The sequence below is a fragment of the Delphinapterus leucas genome, chromosome 3 (genome assembly GCF_059928025.1).
Source record: "Delphinapterus leucas isolate spDelLeu-1000000601 "Yukka" chromosome 3, BTC_Dleu_Yukka2, whole genome shotgun sequence".
NCBI classification, from domain to species: Eukaryota; Metazoa; Chordata; class Mammalia; order Artiodactyla; family Monodontidae; genus Delphinapterus; species Delphinapterus leucas.
Genome location: NC_143131.1, coordinates 2,101,817 through 2,118,408, shown reverse-complemented (window position 1 = coordinate 2,118,408; position 16,592 = coordinate 2,101,817). Strand labels below are relative to the sequence as shown.

General features: G+C 58.0%; 2 protein-coding genes across 2 annotated transcripts in view; one reads left to right on the top strand and one right to left on the bottom strand.

Annotated features, from left to right (window-relative positions):
• The window catches only part of TPPP (tubulin polymerization promoting protein), a 26,232-nt gene extending 13,840 nt beyond the window's left edge, over positions 1–12,392 (top strand). The window contains exons 2-4 of the mRNA XM_022581300.2: positions 33–353; positions 6,579–6,732; positions 6,870–12,392. Coding sequence (XP_022437008.1) covers positions 37–353; positions 6,579–6,732; positions 6,870–7,064 — 666 coding nt within the window. The 5' untranslated portion in view covers positions 33–36 and the 3' untranslated portion in view covers positions 7,065–12,392. The remainder of the gene's footprint in view (positions 1–32; positions 354–6,578; positions 6,733–6,869) is intronic.
• Positions 9,060–16,592, bottom strand: part of CEP72 (centrosomal protein 72) — a 39,231-nt gene continuing 31,698 nt past the window's right edge. The window contains 1 exon segment of the mRNA XM_089908355.1: positions 9,060–16,592. Within this exon segment, the coding sequence (XP_089764481.1) occupies positions 16,373–16,592 (220 nt within the window). The 3' untranslated portion in view covers positions 9,060–16,372.

The window sequence follows — 16,592 nt, the reverse complement described above, 5'->3', positions numbered from 1 at the left end:
AAAGCAGGTGACCTCTCGCTGCTTCCTCCCAGTAGCATGGCTGACAGCAGGCCCAAGACCCCCAAGCCCGCCAACAAGACGCCCCCCAAGTCCCCAGGGGACCCCGCGAAGGACAAGGCAGCCAAGAGGCTGTCACTGGAGTCGGAGGGTGCCAGCGAGGGGGCAGCCGCCGCGGGCCCGGAGCTCAGCGCCCTGGAGGAGGCCTTCCGGAGGTTTGCGGTGCACGGGGACACCAGGGCCACCGGGAAGGAGATGCATGGCAAGAACTGGTCCAAGCTGTGCAGGGACTGCCAGGTGATCGATGGCAGGAACGTGACCATCACCGACGTGGACATCGTCTTCAGCAAGATCAAGTACGTGTGCGCCTGGGACCAGGGGGGTGGTAGCGGGGCCCTGCGTTCTCTCGGGCAGCCAGGAGGCGACGCTTCAGGACGCCGTCCCCGCCCGGAAGAAGATGCCCGGGAGTTTGAACCAGAACACGCCCCAGTGGGGCCGGGAGCCCAGGTCAGGGACGCTGCCACAGCCTGAGGGGTCTCAGGTGGCAGAGCCCGGCCCGTGGGGGGCTGCTGGGGGCAGGGGCACGAGTCCGGGAGGTGGGCGTCTGTGGCGCCGCTCCCCTCAGCTCTGGGGGACGTTCGCGTGTGAAGAGCAGGGGTGACGAACGGTGGGCACCGTGTGCTTGTCCGTGTGTGTGTCTGCACGCGTGTGCACACGGGCTCGGGCGTGTGGTCCGGGCATCGACACGCCCCCTCCCCCTTCTCCTGCCCTTCACACCCTGTGACCACACCTTGAGAACAGCAACAGCATCCCCGAGGCATCACACAGACTCGCACACACGTGCACGTGCATGCACACACAGGTAGAACTCAGGTCTCCACTGTGCTGGTCACGGCTCACCCGGAGGACAGACGCCCTGGACAGGCCCTGGAGACCCCGTGCGTGGAGGCACGGGCAGTGGAGGCACACGGGCCCTCCTGCGCCCCAGGAGAGGGAGCCCCGTCTGGTCCCGGTCCCGCTCTGGAGGGCAGGACGCTGCTCAGACACTCAGGGAGGAGGCTTGGCCCCTGGCGCCCAGGCACTACGGGGGCCCCACCTCAGAGCCCGGCTGCTCTGGGCCCCAGAGTCTCTGCCTCGGCTCGCTGGGCGCGGGCCGGCGCGGCAAGTGGGCGGCTGCGGCCCCGGCCCGGCCAGGGGTCGTGGTCAAGACAGAGTGAAGACCAGCCTGTGGCTACTCCCCCTCTGCCCTCCTGGACCTGAACTCCCTGTGGGGTCCCTGTGACCTGTGTCCCACTTGGGAGAGCCTGTTCTGGGGGAGGGTCCCCCGGACCTCCCAGCTGTGCAGCGGGGGACCTTGCCCTTGGGAACGGAGAGGGAGACAGTGCTCCCTGGGGGGGGCCTGGGGGGGCGGTGCCCTGAGTCGGGTCGTGGGGTCCTGCAGGACAGGCTGGGAGCCACCCCTGGGGGACCGGGTCTGAGGAGCGTGGGGCGCGCGGGTCGTGGGACCGCGGCCGCTCCAGGTGGCAGCCGCGGCAGAAGCGCCTCAGCTCGCGGGAGCCGTGGGCGCGGAAGCGCACGGGTCGCCGACGGCGATGGCTGTTTCTGTTTGGGGCGGTTGCCATGGCGCCGCAGCCCTGCCGCCAGCGCGGTATCTGCAGCCTCTGTTTAGGCCCGTCGCCATGGCAGCGCTTGTTTGTTTGCGTGTTACTATGTGTTAAGTTTTAAACAGGCTTCTTGCAGCTCTTCCCCAGGCCTTGATTGAAGACTGCTGTCTCCGGGACCAGGGCTGCCCCCCGCCCCCCACCCCCCGGCCCCAGGGCGGGAGGAATTAACTCAGGACCCCGTTCGCATAAGTCCCGCCGGGGGTCTGTGGGCCGCAGGGTCCCCTGCGTGTGTGCCCAGGTGGGAAGGCCAGGGAGGCGGAGGGGGGCTCTGCTGGCCCTTCCTGGCCCCCACTCGCCGGCTTCCTGGCCAATGGTGGCGTTTCCCGTGACTCTGGAGCCCTGTCTGGGCTGCAGGTTAGGAGCACGCACGCCGGGGCGGGGGACGCGGCCCACTCTTGCCGCACGGGCTGCGGAGGGAACCTTCTGAAGCGCAGAGCTTGGCGCATCGGTGCAGAGACCCAGGCCGGGCGGGATGCCTCGGGAGCGGCGGGCAGAGCCGGGTGCGCTGTGCGGTCCCGGGCACGCCAGCGGGGCCCAGCGCCCGCTCAGGGCCTGACGCCCGACCCTGCCCTGCCCCTCCCCGCAGCCTGGTGGGTGAGGCTGCGGCATTCGGGGCCCTGGTCCTAGGACGTGCTTCCAGCTGTGGCGTTGGGGGTCTCACAGTGTCCTCCGCGGGGGCCTCTCCTGGCCGCCCGAAGCTGTGCAGGGCATCCAGCGGCTTCTGCCCTGGCCTCCTTGGGGCCTGCCTGGCGTGTCTACAGAGGGCCAAGGCTTGGGGGGCAGGAATCGGGCAATTCCGCCCCTGCTGGCTCCTCACACTGCTGATATCGGTGTTGGACGCCAGTGCACACAGGCCTTTTGATGACCTTCCCCAAACACCCAGAAGTGGTTTCAATGACCTCAAGTGCATCTGTCCCCAGAACCCATCCCTGAGCCTCCAGCCTGCGTTAGGCCCTCGCAAAGTCAGGAGGAACTTAGGACGCTCTTTCCTGCTTGGGGAGTAGCTGACTGTTGGGGTCACAGCTGCCCTTCAGGCGGCTGGCCTGGAGGCCGCCAGACATGGGTGTCAGCAGCCTCCTTCCAGGTTGCCAGCAGCGTGGTCCCCGGGGCCCAGGAGCAGGGGGCTGGCGTCTGCCCACTCCCAAGGCCTGGTACCAGACGTGTGGGCAGCTGCCACATCACACTGCATCCTCACACGGCATCCAGGACCTGCAGACAGCGCTCCCGTGGCAACCCGCACAGCCCCGCTGGCCCAGGGTCTGATGGGAATATCCCAGAGGCTCCCTCCTCTGACCCTCGTTGGTGCCCGAGTCTCCCCCTCCAGATCCCACTTCCTGCTCTCTGGACAGGTCACCCAGGTCCCAGCTTCTGCTGCTCAGGGGAGCCTGGGAGTCAGCTTTCTCCAGCCCCCAAGTGGCATGTTATCTGTGGTCCAGAGGGGGCCCCTTGCTCCGTCCTAGGACATGTTAGCCAAAGTCCAGCTGCCTTCATGACGCTGGCCCTGGAGACACAGACCTCTGTCCTCGGAGGGCTGCGCTGCCCCCCCTACCACCACCACCCCCCGCCCAGATCCTTGGCATCGAGTGCCCCTGATGAACTTCGGGAGTGGCCGGGCTCAGCCCTCTGCCTGCCCTGTGTTGGGCCTGGAGGTCTGGGGACGCAGGGCCTGGGAAGCACAAGCCACGGGGCCTCGTGTGTGACCAGTGACCCCATTACTGCTGGACCAGATTTCTAGCAGAACAACAGCCTTCTGAGCAGGGCACTGGTTGGCCCCAGCCCTGAGCCAGGAGGAGGGGGGTCTGGTGGGGGACCCCCTCCAGTTCTGTGCACTCTGGAGAACAGGCTCCCTGTGTGTGGGGAGCCGTGTAAAGTGATCACGTGTCTCCAGGGAAGAGGCTGGCAGTGTCATTCGAGAACTCCCCAGGGACTGCTCCCAGCGGGGGCCACGGGGCCCCCTGGGGAAGGCTCCCTGCCAGCCCAGCCCGGGCTCCGAGACCCTGCCTGGCGGTCACGGTGGGGACACGCGGGGACACCCGGCCCCGCCAGGTGGAGCAGGCAGGTCAGCGCCCTGGGCCCGCACGCCCACTTGATGTGAATGCGGCCTCTGATGGAGGCCCCATCGGCCACGCCCCCGCCCCCAGCCCGAGTGACTCACACTGGTGGTGCCTGGTGCCCCAGCGGCCGGTCACCAGGCTGGCAGTCAGGCCTGGCATCCGTGAATAGAGACAGGAGCGCCTTGGACAACCCAGGACAAACAAGCGGGGCCCCGCGGCCGTCGCGGGTCAGCAACCAGCAGGGATGCCAGGTTCCCCGCCCCGACAAGGCCAGGACCACGCTGCCCGGGACAGCTGGGCCAAGGGATCCCCCCGGCCCGGCCCATGGACCTCAGAGCCGCCGTGGCGTCGCAGCCAGGCTTTGAGGGGTGGAACCCACCGCCGGACACGGGGGCTCTGATGAGGCCTGTGGTCCAGGTGCCCCTCCTGACAGCCGTCCAGGCCTCTCGGGCTCCGCTCACCACCCGCCCACGTGGCCTCGCTGGTGGCACGACTCGGTCGTCCTCCCCATGGCCCCTGCGGCTGTGTCCTCCCTCTGCTGTCTCCCGACCCTGGGCTGGCCGGTCAGCACGTCCCGTGTCCGCAGGCTCACGTGTCAAGTGCCTGTGAGTCCCGGCATGCACGGGGGACGTCCTGAGGCATGTTTATCGCTTACCGCTGGGCTGTTGGAGTCCTGGTGACTGAACAGAACCACGAATAGGAGAACAATACACACGCACAGGTTTACGTGCGAGTGAGACCCAGGAGGGGTCGCGGGGTTGTGCGTGGGCTGCCAGCCCACCTCTGGGGGATGTTGCCGCCTGCACCCTTCCACACCGTGGTGTCCTTTTATCTGGTTTACTTACTTCCACTGTCCCAGTGGGTGTGCGGCAGGGCCACATCCCAGTTTAACCTGATTTCCCTGGTGCCCAGTGACGTGGAGCGTCCTTCACGGGCTGGTTTGCACTTGAAGATCTTTGACAAAGTGTCCGGTTCAAATATTTTGCCCAACTTTTTTTTTTTTTTTTTTGCAGTACGCGGGCCTCTCACTGCTGTGGCCTCTCCCGTTGCCGAGCACAGGCTCGGGACGCGCAGGCTCAGCGGCCATGGCTCACGGGCCCAGCCGCTCCACGGCATGTGGGATCTTCCCAGACCGGGGCACGAACCTGTGTCCCCTGCATCGGCAGGCGGACTCTCAACCACTGCGCCACCAGGGAAGCCCCTGCCCAACTTTTTACATTAGGTTTTTTTCTTGTTGTTGAGGTATGAGTTCTTTGTGTATTTCAGATACAAGTCCTTTATCAGATTTTCTCCATCTGTGACTTGTCTTTTACTTCTCTTAACAGTATCTTTTGAAGAGCATGGTTTTAAAATTTTTGGTCAAGTCCAATTCATTGTTTGTCTTTTATGGACTGTTTCTGGGGGGTCGTTCCTGAGAAAATCTTTGCCTAAGCCAAGGTCACGAAGAGTTTCATTGGGATGCTTATCCAGAAGTTGGATGGTTCGGGGTCTGATAAATGCAGGACTGTGGTCCAGTTGAGTTAACCTTGTAGACGGCGTGGGGCACAGGCCAGGCCCCTTCCTCTGTGCACAGCCTCCGGCCGCTGAAAGGACAGTTCCACCTGCACTCATTGGCTTATGCAACCTTGTCAAAAACCCTTACATGTGGCCTGTTTCTGACTGTCCTGTGGCCGCTCTGCGGCCGTCCCTGTGGCTTTGCGGCCGGTGCTGACGTGGGGGCAGCCCCCTCCCACTCTGCCCTCGCCTCTCCAGCCGGTCCCCTGGGTGCCGTCGGCTGCACAGTCTCGAGCCCTTGGCTTCTGCAGGCAGCCTTTCTGTTGGTCCCCGGGGCACCTCCCCCCACCTCCTCTTACTGTAGAACATTGAAAGCCTCACCGGATGGATTAGCTGGGGAAGATCCAAAGTGGCAGAAGTGTTTTTCAGTTAAAATTCGTAGAGAGCAAGAGCCAGTCTAGAGCCATTTTGAAATTGTGAGAATGGACTTCCCTGGTGGCACGGTGGTTGGGAATCCGCCTGCTAACGCAGGGGACATGGGTTCGAGCCCTGGTCCGGGAAGATCCCACATGCTGCGGAGCAGCTGAGCCCGTGCGCCACAACTACTGAGTCCACGCGCCTGGAGCCCGTGCTCCACAATGGGGGAGGCCATTGCAATGAGAAGCCCCTGCTTGCCACCGCAACTAGAGAAAGCCCGCGTGAAGCAACGCAGCCAGAAAGGGAGGGAGGGAGGGAGGGAGGGAGGGAGGAGAAAGAAATTGCAAGAACGACCTACCAGGTCCCGGGCAGCTGTGGGATGCCTCCGGGGGAGGAGCTGCTCCCGGGTCCCGGCTGTGCCCCAGCCCGCCCAGTGCTGGTCAGGCCCCGGCCACGGGGAGGCGGCCCCCAGTCCTGTCCCTGAGTGGGGACCGTGCCCCCCCCCCCGGCGACCCCACGCAGGCTGGTGGCCGCAGCCAGGACTGCAGCTGCCTCTGTGCCATGGGATCTGACGTGCTTTTCACCCTGACTTTCCCTCTGATGGAGGCCACACGCTCGCCCGCTTTAGAACCAGACCAGGATGTGTTTTGATGTCCAGTCGTTCATAAAGGACGTGCTTCCTTTCAACTTTGTTCCAAGACGATTTATATTTGCTGCCATTGCCGATGGCAACCGACTATTGGGTGCAATGCTGCAGACCAGGGCGGGGCAGGGGCACGTTCTGTGTTTTAATGGCAGACTCGCTCTGGGCTGTGGGAAAGAGGTGGGGTGAGGGGTCCCCCGATGTCAGCGGGGCCCTGGGTGGGGCGCGGGTCCCAGGCCAGTGACTGCTCAGCGCCTCCTCCCCATGCCTGGGCCCGGTGGGCGCCCCCTGAGCCCCCTCTCCCTGCAGGGGCAAGTCCTGCAGGACCATCTCATTCGAGCAGTTCAAGGAGGCACTGGAGGAGCTGGCCAAGAAGAGATTCAAAGACAAGAGCAGCGAGGAGGCCGTCCGAGAGGTGCACCGGCTCATCGAGGGCAAGGCCCCCATCATCTCGGGGGTGACGGTGAGTGCGGCGGGCGGGTCTCGGGAAGGAGGCAGAAGCGTGGTTCCCGGGCGCCAGCGGCCCCCGTCTGCGGTCTGGGCCCCTGGGCTGGACTCGCCCTGGCGGCTTCCCTAACCTCGTTCCCCGCTCTCTTGCAGAAAGCCATCTCCTCGCCCACCGTGTCGCGGCTCACGGACACCACCAAGTTCACGGGCTCCCACAAGGAGCGCTTCGACCCGTCGGGCAGGGGCAAGGGCAGGGCGGGCCGCGTGGACCTGGTGGACGAGTCGGGCTATGTGCCGGGCTACAAGCACGCCGGCACCTACGACCAGAAGGTGCAGGGGGGCAAGTAGCCGGCGGGGCCTTCTCCCGTCGTCCGGTCCCCCGCCGCCTCACACTTCGTTACATTCCTGTGCTTTGCAGGCAGGACTCGGACCCGGGGCTGGGCGGCCGCGGAGGCTCCAGGCCTGCCTCCCTCCCGCCCGGGCCCGCACTCCCCTCCACCCCAGCTTTGGCCCCGACTCACCTTTCCTAACACACCTGCCTCGTGCCCGCCAGGAAGTGGGCAGATGGCCCTTTCCAAAGTGTCTCTCGGGGCCAGACCACACTGGCCACTGGTTTGCAGCAAAGGGGGCGTTTTAAAGGAGCTGGTGGGCAGACCCTGTCGGGGCGGTGTTGACCCGCAAGCACCAAGGCACCAACCAGCAGCACCGATAAAGCAGAGGGAGCCCCAGACAGGGCACCGTGGGGCCCGGAGAGCACCACGGAGGTGTGGGAGGCGGGGTTCACAGTGCACGCTTGCACGCCCAGCACACACAAACACACCCACGCATGCACGCACACGCACTGCGCACACACCGTGCACGCACGCACGCACGCACGCACGCACACGCGCTCAGATGCACAAACCGACCGCCAGGTCTGCGTTGAGGGCGGGCGCCGAGCTGAGGGCTGCCGTGCAAAGGAAGAAGCCTCTGTCGACCAAAGTGACTCCAAGTGTGACGTCACGAGATTTTAAAATGGAAACTAAGGGCAGTTCATTTCACTTCCCTGAGAAGAAATAGGAAACAGTGATGCATGTTTATTCTCAGAACGGCTCAGGGAAGACTTAGAATATCCCGTCTCTGTGACTCCCTCCCAGCGGCCCCTGTGTCCCCGCCCCGACCCGCAAGGACCCCGGGGGCCCTGGGCTAGAGGCTGCGCGGGTAGTGCGACGGCTCTCTCCTTGCTTCTCTGGCCGCTGTGCTTCCTCTGGCCTCTCTGGAGCCTCCGTGAGCGGCCTGCCCTGTCCTCCCCGCTCAGGAGTGCAGAAGCCGCAGGGCAGGACCAGGCCAGGGGAGGGCCCGAGGCCAGTAGCATCTGCGGGGTTTGGTTTCTCTGAGACGCCGGGGTGGGGTGGGGGGCTCCTGCTGTCACAGTGGGCCCTTGGCGGTGTGTCCCTTTGCATGGACATGGCCACAGGCCGGCGTGTAACCCTCTGGACCCTGTGGTCCTCGTTTCGGTCCCGGGGACAGCCCATGGCAGCCCCCAGGGAATGCTTCCCGGGAACCCAACCGCCCTGCCACGATCTGTCCTGCGTCCAGCGCAGCAGGCCGGTGAGGGGCACCCCTCCATGGACACACGGCACAGGTGGCCGTGAGAAAGGCCAGCACTGCCACGGCAGGCACGTTGGTCACAGCTGGACCTGGGACACCTGCCCACCCACACGGAGGGGCTCAGGCCAGCGCTCCCAGCCGACGCGGCCCCTTGCACGGGGGGCTCCCCCGGGATGGCGGTAGCCTCTGCGGGCAGCTTCGTCTTGAGGCCTGGCACCTCACCGCGCGATCACCCAGGAAGTGACGGAGCACAGGCACCCGGGGCTCACTGCGAAGATGTGAATCGCTGCCGTCTAGGAAGTTTCTAAAACTTGGGGATCCGAAGCTGCCCAGCCAGGCCCCCAATCCGCCACCAGGAAACAGGCCCGAGGGCTGGGGGAAGGCAGGCAGGAGGCCGGCCCCGCCCCGGGCGCCTCTCCTCCCTCCAGAGGCAAGAGTCACCTGGGGAATCGCGTCTGCAGAGAACTCTGAACGTGCAGAGTGTTTCTGGGCACTAAGCTGATCACAGATGGCAAAGCCCGTGTTCCAGTGCCGGCCGGTTCCTCTCCGTGGACTTGGGACAAGACTCCTCCCCAGACCCATCCTCTGCCCAGCCGCCGCGGGTCTCCGCCTGCCCGACAGCCCGGCACCCCGCACAGCCGCCCCGCGGCAGGACACGGGGGTCCAGCCCCCCCAGCCAGTCAGGGGCTGGCTGCCCGGGAGCACACGGGAGGCGGACTGAGCAGAAGAAACGACACCAGTGGCGTCCTGGGACGCTTCCTCACGCTGCCCCCCCGCCCCGGGCCCGGCCTGCGGGGCCGACACCACCCACCGCAGGAAACCCATCTTCCCGATGGCTACAGCAGCACCTCCCCCTTGGGTTAAGGAAAGTCTAGTGCACACAGCTGCCCCCGTGGCCAGCCCCGTGCTTGCGGGTTCGCGAGCTGCGGAGGCCGAGGCGTCTGGCTGGGTCTCAGGTGTCCCCAGCCCGCCTGAGGCCTCCTTCCCAAAGGGTAGCTCTGGAAACACATCTCCCCGCTCAGGGCAGGAGGAAGCGGCGGCCCCCTCCCCGTCGGCTCCGTCACGGCATCTGTGTGTAGCCCAAACACAGCACGGCGCTCGGGCTCCAAGCTCTGCGCAGACACACGTGCCTCCCTCAGGCTCTGGGTGCTGTGGACAAACAGGCAGGTGTGCGCCTTCGCTGCATGTTCTATGCAACACCCATTCGCTTCTACTAACTGTGGTTAACTAGGAACTACGTGTCTCTCTGTGAATGAAGGAAACTGCACAGCAAGCCCAGCAGGAAGCAGGGGCCCGTGGTCAGGGTGCACCACGCTGACGGCGCCGAGCGCCGGGACAGCAGAGCGAGCGTTGGAGAACATTGTGCCACAGTACTTATTTATTTCTATTTAATGCTGTAGGATAAGCAACTAGGCGGTGGTCAGTTCACCAAAATTGAAGTTCAAATTACGTACGTTTAAAATATTATAGGAAGAGATCTATATTTATACTGGAGTATTTTTACACCTCGAGTATCCTCAGTCTTAAGGTTTGAGGCCAATGAAAGTTAGTCAGGAAGAGGCACGGGGAGCTCCAGCGGCATCGCCTAAGCTGCGCTACGTCCACGCCCCACTGGCCGAGAGCTCAGGGCAGGCCGAGGCATCCCTCTGAAGCACCAAGCGGACAGAGGCTCACACACCCGAAGCCTGGGCCTGCTCAGCCACCGGCTGCCGTGGATCAAGCCTTAACGGCACACGGCCCTGCCGCGCACCGCCCGTGGCTGCTTCTGTGGCTACGCCGGCGGCAGGGAGATCGGTCACAGACGCCACGGCCCACGAACCCTACAACAGCCACTGCCTGGACCTTTAGGGGAGGCTGCTGGTGCTGTCCCCACCCCTGAGCACCCAGCAGGCTCCCTCCTCTGGGAATGTTCCCGCGTGAGCTGGCACACCCTGTCCCACAGTGCACGCAGGTGGGGACACCACTGTCACCTGTTCCGTCCACTCAGGTTGACAATTCAGCTGTGCTGTGAAGTCACCACGAGGCTAGAATGTCCTTCGAACTCTGACCCTGAGTAGCTTCCCGCCGCTGACTACTGAGCCCTCTGTGAAATCCCGTGGCTCGGGGGTGGCCTTTGTCCGTGGGAGTGGAGAGTGTGGCCAGTGGTGGCCCCAGGCACTCCTGGGAGGTGGTCGCCCTGCACTTTGAGATGCTTTAGTTAACTTTCTCTCTTCCCCAAACCAAGCCAAACAACAAAGGAGACGCACATAACTCAAACTTGAAAGGGATCATATGCTACTAGTTTGTACTAAGTTTTTTTCAGGAAAGGGAAATAAATGTATATATAGATGCGATCTATTTTTGCACTGTTTTCTTACTGTTAGGGAGCGATGAGGGCATCACTTTGCAGTGTGATGGGACAAGCAGTGTGGACGTCAACGGGTGCTCTGACTCAGAACCACACTCACCAGGAACTCTGGGGGCGTCTGTAGGGCCGAGGCGTGGTGTCACCTGTCAGTCGCGGTGCAAGGCCTGGCTTGCAAACCTGTGATGAAACAGCCCCTGTCTGTCTGCATACCTCCTCGTGTGTTCCCTGTTGTTAACACTGTGTCAGATTGGTAAAGTGACAAATAAAGGTGTTGAATCGTGGGTCTGTGGTCCTCAAAAGTGCGCTGTGTGCACGGGCAGTCGCGCGGGCACTATGGTAACACGGACACGCCCAGGAGAGGCTGCAACTTACGGGAGCGCCAGCCGCCCTCCAGGTGCAAGGCCTGGAGTGGGATCTGGACACAAACCACATCACGGACGCCCACATCAGCCCTGAAAACGGGGATGACGCCATCAAAACTGGCATAAAATAAGGACGTTTTTAGACCATGATGGGGAGACTCGTGCCAGCAGGTGAGAAAGGAAATTATAAACACAGTGATTAGAGACGGAGAGGCTGAGATGTGAGAGAGAAGTGGGCAAACAATAAATAACTACAGGTAAACAGTGACTGTATTTCATCTAAACAAAATATTTCATTAAGGCACCTGAAAAGCATGACATGCAAGCCAGAAGGGGTGCACAGGGAGTCACGTGCTCATGGCTCGTGTATGATGTCAGGAGTGCTGATCAAATAAACACAAACATGTGCTGTGATAGCACACCAGGAACAGGGCACACAGCCTCCAAACTTGTAGAGGTGAAAATGTGAATGACAGAAAATTATCTAAAAACGGCAACACTAGACAGGAAAATAAATCATCCAAGTAGAACAAATAGCACAAAATGAGATGGCAGATTTAAACTAAAATGTATCAATTACATTAGGTGATAAAGCAAGAGAAACACAGAAGTGGTAGCAGCTCAACCGCCAGGATGAGGAATGACCAAGGAGAATGAGTGGGGCTGCACAGCAGCTCGGAGGCAGTCAGCAGTCCACGGTGGGCGCCACCCCCGAGGCACACAGGAGGACGCAGGAGCGGAGGACGCAGGAGCGGAGGCCTCCGGACCACCGCCAAGCTGGCCCAGGATCCCGGTCAGTGGCCTGTTGGAGGCATCCCCGGGCCCTGCTGGGGTCACTCGGTCACCGACTGGGGCTGCCTGGACGAGGGTCCTGAGCTCAGGAGCTGGGACAGAGCCTGACGCCACGGCAGCTGCATCCCGTCCCCTGAACAGCAAGGTCTTGCGTGAAGGGACACACCTGCCCCTACGTCTCTGCCACAGGGACACAACTTCAAATGCTGAAACTATTAAAATGTCATTAAAAGATTGAGCGTCATGCCAAAAAACCTGAAAATTAGGCCATAAGAACAAATTCCTAGAGATAACGTAACTTATGAAAACTCACTCAAGAAGAACTGGGAAGCCCGCACAGTGCTGGCCAGGTGAGTACCAACGGCGATGGAGAAGCCGGAAGTCCAGGGGCTGGGCAACAAGGTGTGCATCTCACTCACACGGAGGCCAGCTGGGGCCCGGGGGGAGGGGTGCCACTCGGGCGGCCACCAGCTCTTCTCTGCTGGGCCCTGAAGACACGCCTCCTTCACTTGCAGAGTTGGTCACATGGCCCCAAACCAGCTACAGGGGAGGCACATGGACGGCCCCTGAGAACCCACTCTGCTGCATTGCCAAACCATAATTCAACTGAATCAAGTCAAAAATCTCCTCACAAGATGTGAACTGGTACAGCCACTATGGAGAATAGTATGGAGGTTCCTTAAAAAACTAAAAATAGAACTACCTACCATATGACCCAGCAATCCCACTACTGGGTATATACCCTAAGAAAACCATAATTCAGAAAGAGTCATGTACCGCAATGTTCACTGCAGCACTACATACAATAGCCAGGACATGGAAGCAACCTAAGTGTCCAACAAATGGATAAAGAAGATGTGGTACATATACACAATGGAATACTCAGCCATAAAAAGAGATTGAAATAATGCCATTTGCAGCAACATGGATGGACCTAGAGATTGTCATACTAAGTGATGTAAATCAGAGAAAGACAAATACGGTATCACTTACATGTAGAATTTCAAAAAAATGATACAAATGAAACTTTTTGCAAAACAGAAACAGACTCACAGACACTGAAAACAAACTTATGGTTACCAAAGGGGAAAGGCAGAGGGGAGGGATAAATTTGGAGTTTGGGATTAACAGATAAACATTACCTATATATAAAATAAATAACAAGGTCCTATTGTGTAGCACAGGGAACTCTACTCAATACCCCGTGATAAACCATAATGGAAAAGAATATGAAACAGTATACATATACATAGATATAGCTATAGATATACAGATATATATCTATCTGAACCACTTTGCTGTACAGCAAAAACTAACATAACATTGTAAATCAACTGAATAAGAAACCTGCAGGCATTCAGGGAAGAAGCAGTTACAATCTTATACAAATTCTGCTGGGACAGCGATAGTGATGACGCAAACCCCAACAGGAACAGCATCACAAGGACAAATGTCACCCTGGACACGGACGTACCACGTTCTTCTCAGAGCCACACTCACGCTGTACCGGCCGTGTGTGCGACCTGTCCGGGACCGTACTCACAAGTCACTCAGCCCTCACGATGGCCTGCGAGGCAGGCACTGCCAGCCAGGACGATGGCCCAGAGAATCTGACTGCCCAGGGGGACATTAAGTGGTACACCTGGAACACGAAATCCTACACAAAACACCCACAAACCACGTACAACAACGTGTATGGAAGGAAAGCCCATCATCACTAAGTCGTGCTTCTCCCAGAAAGTTACTGTAGTTACAACCATATGAATAGGACAAGGGAGAAAAGTCACATGGTCATCTCAGTAGTGGCACCAGAGTGTCTTATTCATCCACTCACGATGACAAATTCTTAGCAAATTAACAACAGGAGCAAGGCCACCAAAAACCCGAATTTAGTGGTGCAAGTTTAGTGGTGAAGTGGTGAAAGCTCGCCTTTGATTTAACACCCAGAACAAGACAGATGCCCACTCTACTACCACGTATAATCCACAATTATATTAGACATGCCAGCCAGCACAGAAGAGCAAAACTCAAAACAAAACCAAAAAGAAAACATAAAGTAAAAGCCCAGAGTAAAGGAATGGAATGGAGAAAAGAAAAGCCATTACTCACAGAAGGCATGACTGTGCTAGAAAGTCTAGCACAGCTACAGGCAAATTATTACGAGTCTAACAAGATTGCTGGGTGTAAAATTAATGTACAAAAAATCAATTCTATTTCCATATAATACAAACAAACACATTTCAAAAACACATCTTTTAGATATGGCATCACAAAACAAGGAAAACCTAGGAAGAAACATAACAAAAGATGCATGAGACCTCCATGGAGAAAATCATAGAACTATAATTAACATACATTAAAGGAGATCTAATAAGTGGACACAGATACTACAGTCATGGCTTGTAAGACCCAATATTACCTATGTCAGCTCTTCCCAAACCGACCAATGCAATCCCAAACAAAATCCCAACTTACCCAGCTAATTCTGAAGCTCATGCAATTCACAGGGTCAAAAGTAGCCCAAGCACCCGACATGGGGCGGGAGGTCTTGACCTACGGAGTGTGGTGCTGCACAGGGATGGACTGGACCCCAGTGGAGGGAACAGACACACGAATCATTTGTGACCAACGAGTCTTGTGAATGGATGATGCTACATGTGAAAACCCCGGAACTGGGTCCTTAACCCTCACAACACGCACAGAAGTCAATTCCAGGTAGAATGTATCTAATACTCAAAACAGACAAAACTGTACGCTCTTTTAGAAGATACATGGAATATTTTATGACTACAAACAGAAAAATCATCATGAAAAAGACTGATAAATTGCATCCTATTAAAGTTTAAATTGGGACTTCCCTGGCAGTCCAGCGGTTAAGACTTTGCCTTCCAAAGCAGGGGGTGCAGGTTTGATCCCTGGTCGGGGAGCTAAGATCCCACATGCCTCACAGCCAAAAAACCAGAAGCAATACTGCAACAAATTCAATAAAGACGTTAGAAATGGTCCACATCAATAACAACAACAAAAAAAAACTTTAAAGTTTAAATTTTCTCTTCATCAAAACACACCATTAAAATGTGGAAAGACAAGAAAAAGCTATTTGCAAACATAATGCACAAAGTACTAGTACCCAGCACTACAAATAACTCCTACAAGTTAAGAGACAGACTATCCGGTAGGAAAATAGGGAAAATCCTTGACCAGGCACCTTGGAAAGGCAGGTGCACACCCTGGCCGATGGGGCAGCAGGTGCAGGACTCCCTAGGAGGCGGACTTCTAGAAGCCTGATGGAAAGTGTGGGGCGCGAGGGCCAGCAGGTGTCCCCACGTACCTGCCAGCAGCAGCGTTAGCTGGTGTCACCAGTTCGCAAAGAGTTCCAGATGATCTGTAGTAACGCCACTCAGAATATGGTTAAGGAGTTAAATGAAACATGAACATAATGGGAAATAAAACCTTTATAAAAAAGGTGTTCTTTCCTTTTTATAAAAAAGGACCAAATGGAATTTTAGTACGAAGGAATATACAATTTCTAAAATTAAAAATTCAGTCTACAAGCCCAACAGCAGGTCAGGCGCATGGAGGAAACAGCAGTAAACTCTGTGACGGGACAACAGAGGCCACCCAACCGAAGCTCCTAGAACACTAAGGAGGAAAAGACCCAAGATTAGGGAAAGGGGGGGCCAGACCCAGGGGCTGACATGGCGTCACTGGAGTGCTGGGGGGAGGGGATCGGAAAGGCGGCTCGGGTCAAGGGAGAAATAACAGGAAATCATGGCCCAAACTTCCCACGTTTGATGAAAAATACAAAGCTTAACGTAACCCAAACGAGAAACATAAAGTAACAGCATGGCGACAATCTTCTACAAGCTGAAAACGGATTCATGCGAAAATCTTTAAATAAGAAAAAAATCTCATGATGAAACACGCACCCCCCCATACCGACTTCCCTGTGGTTACGAAAACGCAACGCGACCTGAAGGCGAGGGCCGCCTCCTGAGCCCCAGGGCCTGCGCCAGACCCTGCTCGCGACCTGCAGCTCTGCTCCCTAAGTCCACCGCACGGCACTCTCAACAATCACTTCGCTTCACCAAAGAAAGCAAGTATTACCTAAGATAACAACGTTTCCAATCTAAAAATCTAATTTTACGCCCTGTTAGGACATACTTTTCAGAAATGAACTGCAAACCAAGGAGAGCGGGGCTTGGGCGGTATTTCTCCTGTGGAAAGTTAATGCCACAGACATTATTCTTCACAGCTCTAGGTGTTACTTGTATTTAGTCTCAGATCTTGCAGTTCGTGCTCATCAACCGTGGTGCACGGCTTATTTCATAAAAGAACTCAACGCGAAACTCAGTTATAATCGAAGAGCCACTTTTTAGGACAATGTATTAGTTCATTAAATAAGGGTTGCTTGTTACACAATCAATTATTTTCTTTAACCGTCCTACAGAGCTGCTTTCTTGCACGTTAGGCAAAAAAATACAGCATTTTCTCAAGATATTTGATGAAAAACTACTGACCTGTTTGTCTCAAGACATGTAAGGGGCTTGGATGAGCCTGTCGTTTTAGGACACTTCAGACCCCCCCCGCCCCGCCCCACAGGCCCTGAAGACAGACACCCACGGAGAAGAGCGCTCAGGGCATGGACGCGGGCGGGAGGCTGGGGCACAGGGCCGTGGTCTGAGCTCCCTGTGGCTCCAGTGCAGCGGCTCCACCTCGGCCTCGTGCTGCGCCCGCACCCGGCCCAGCTCCCAAAGGAGGTGCTTGTTGGTGCTGACCAGGGAC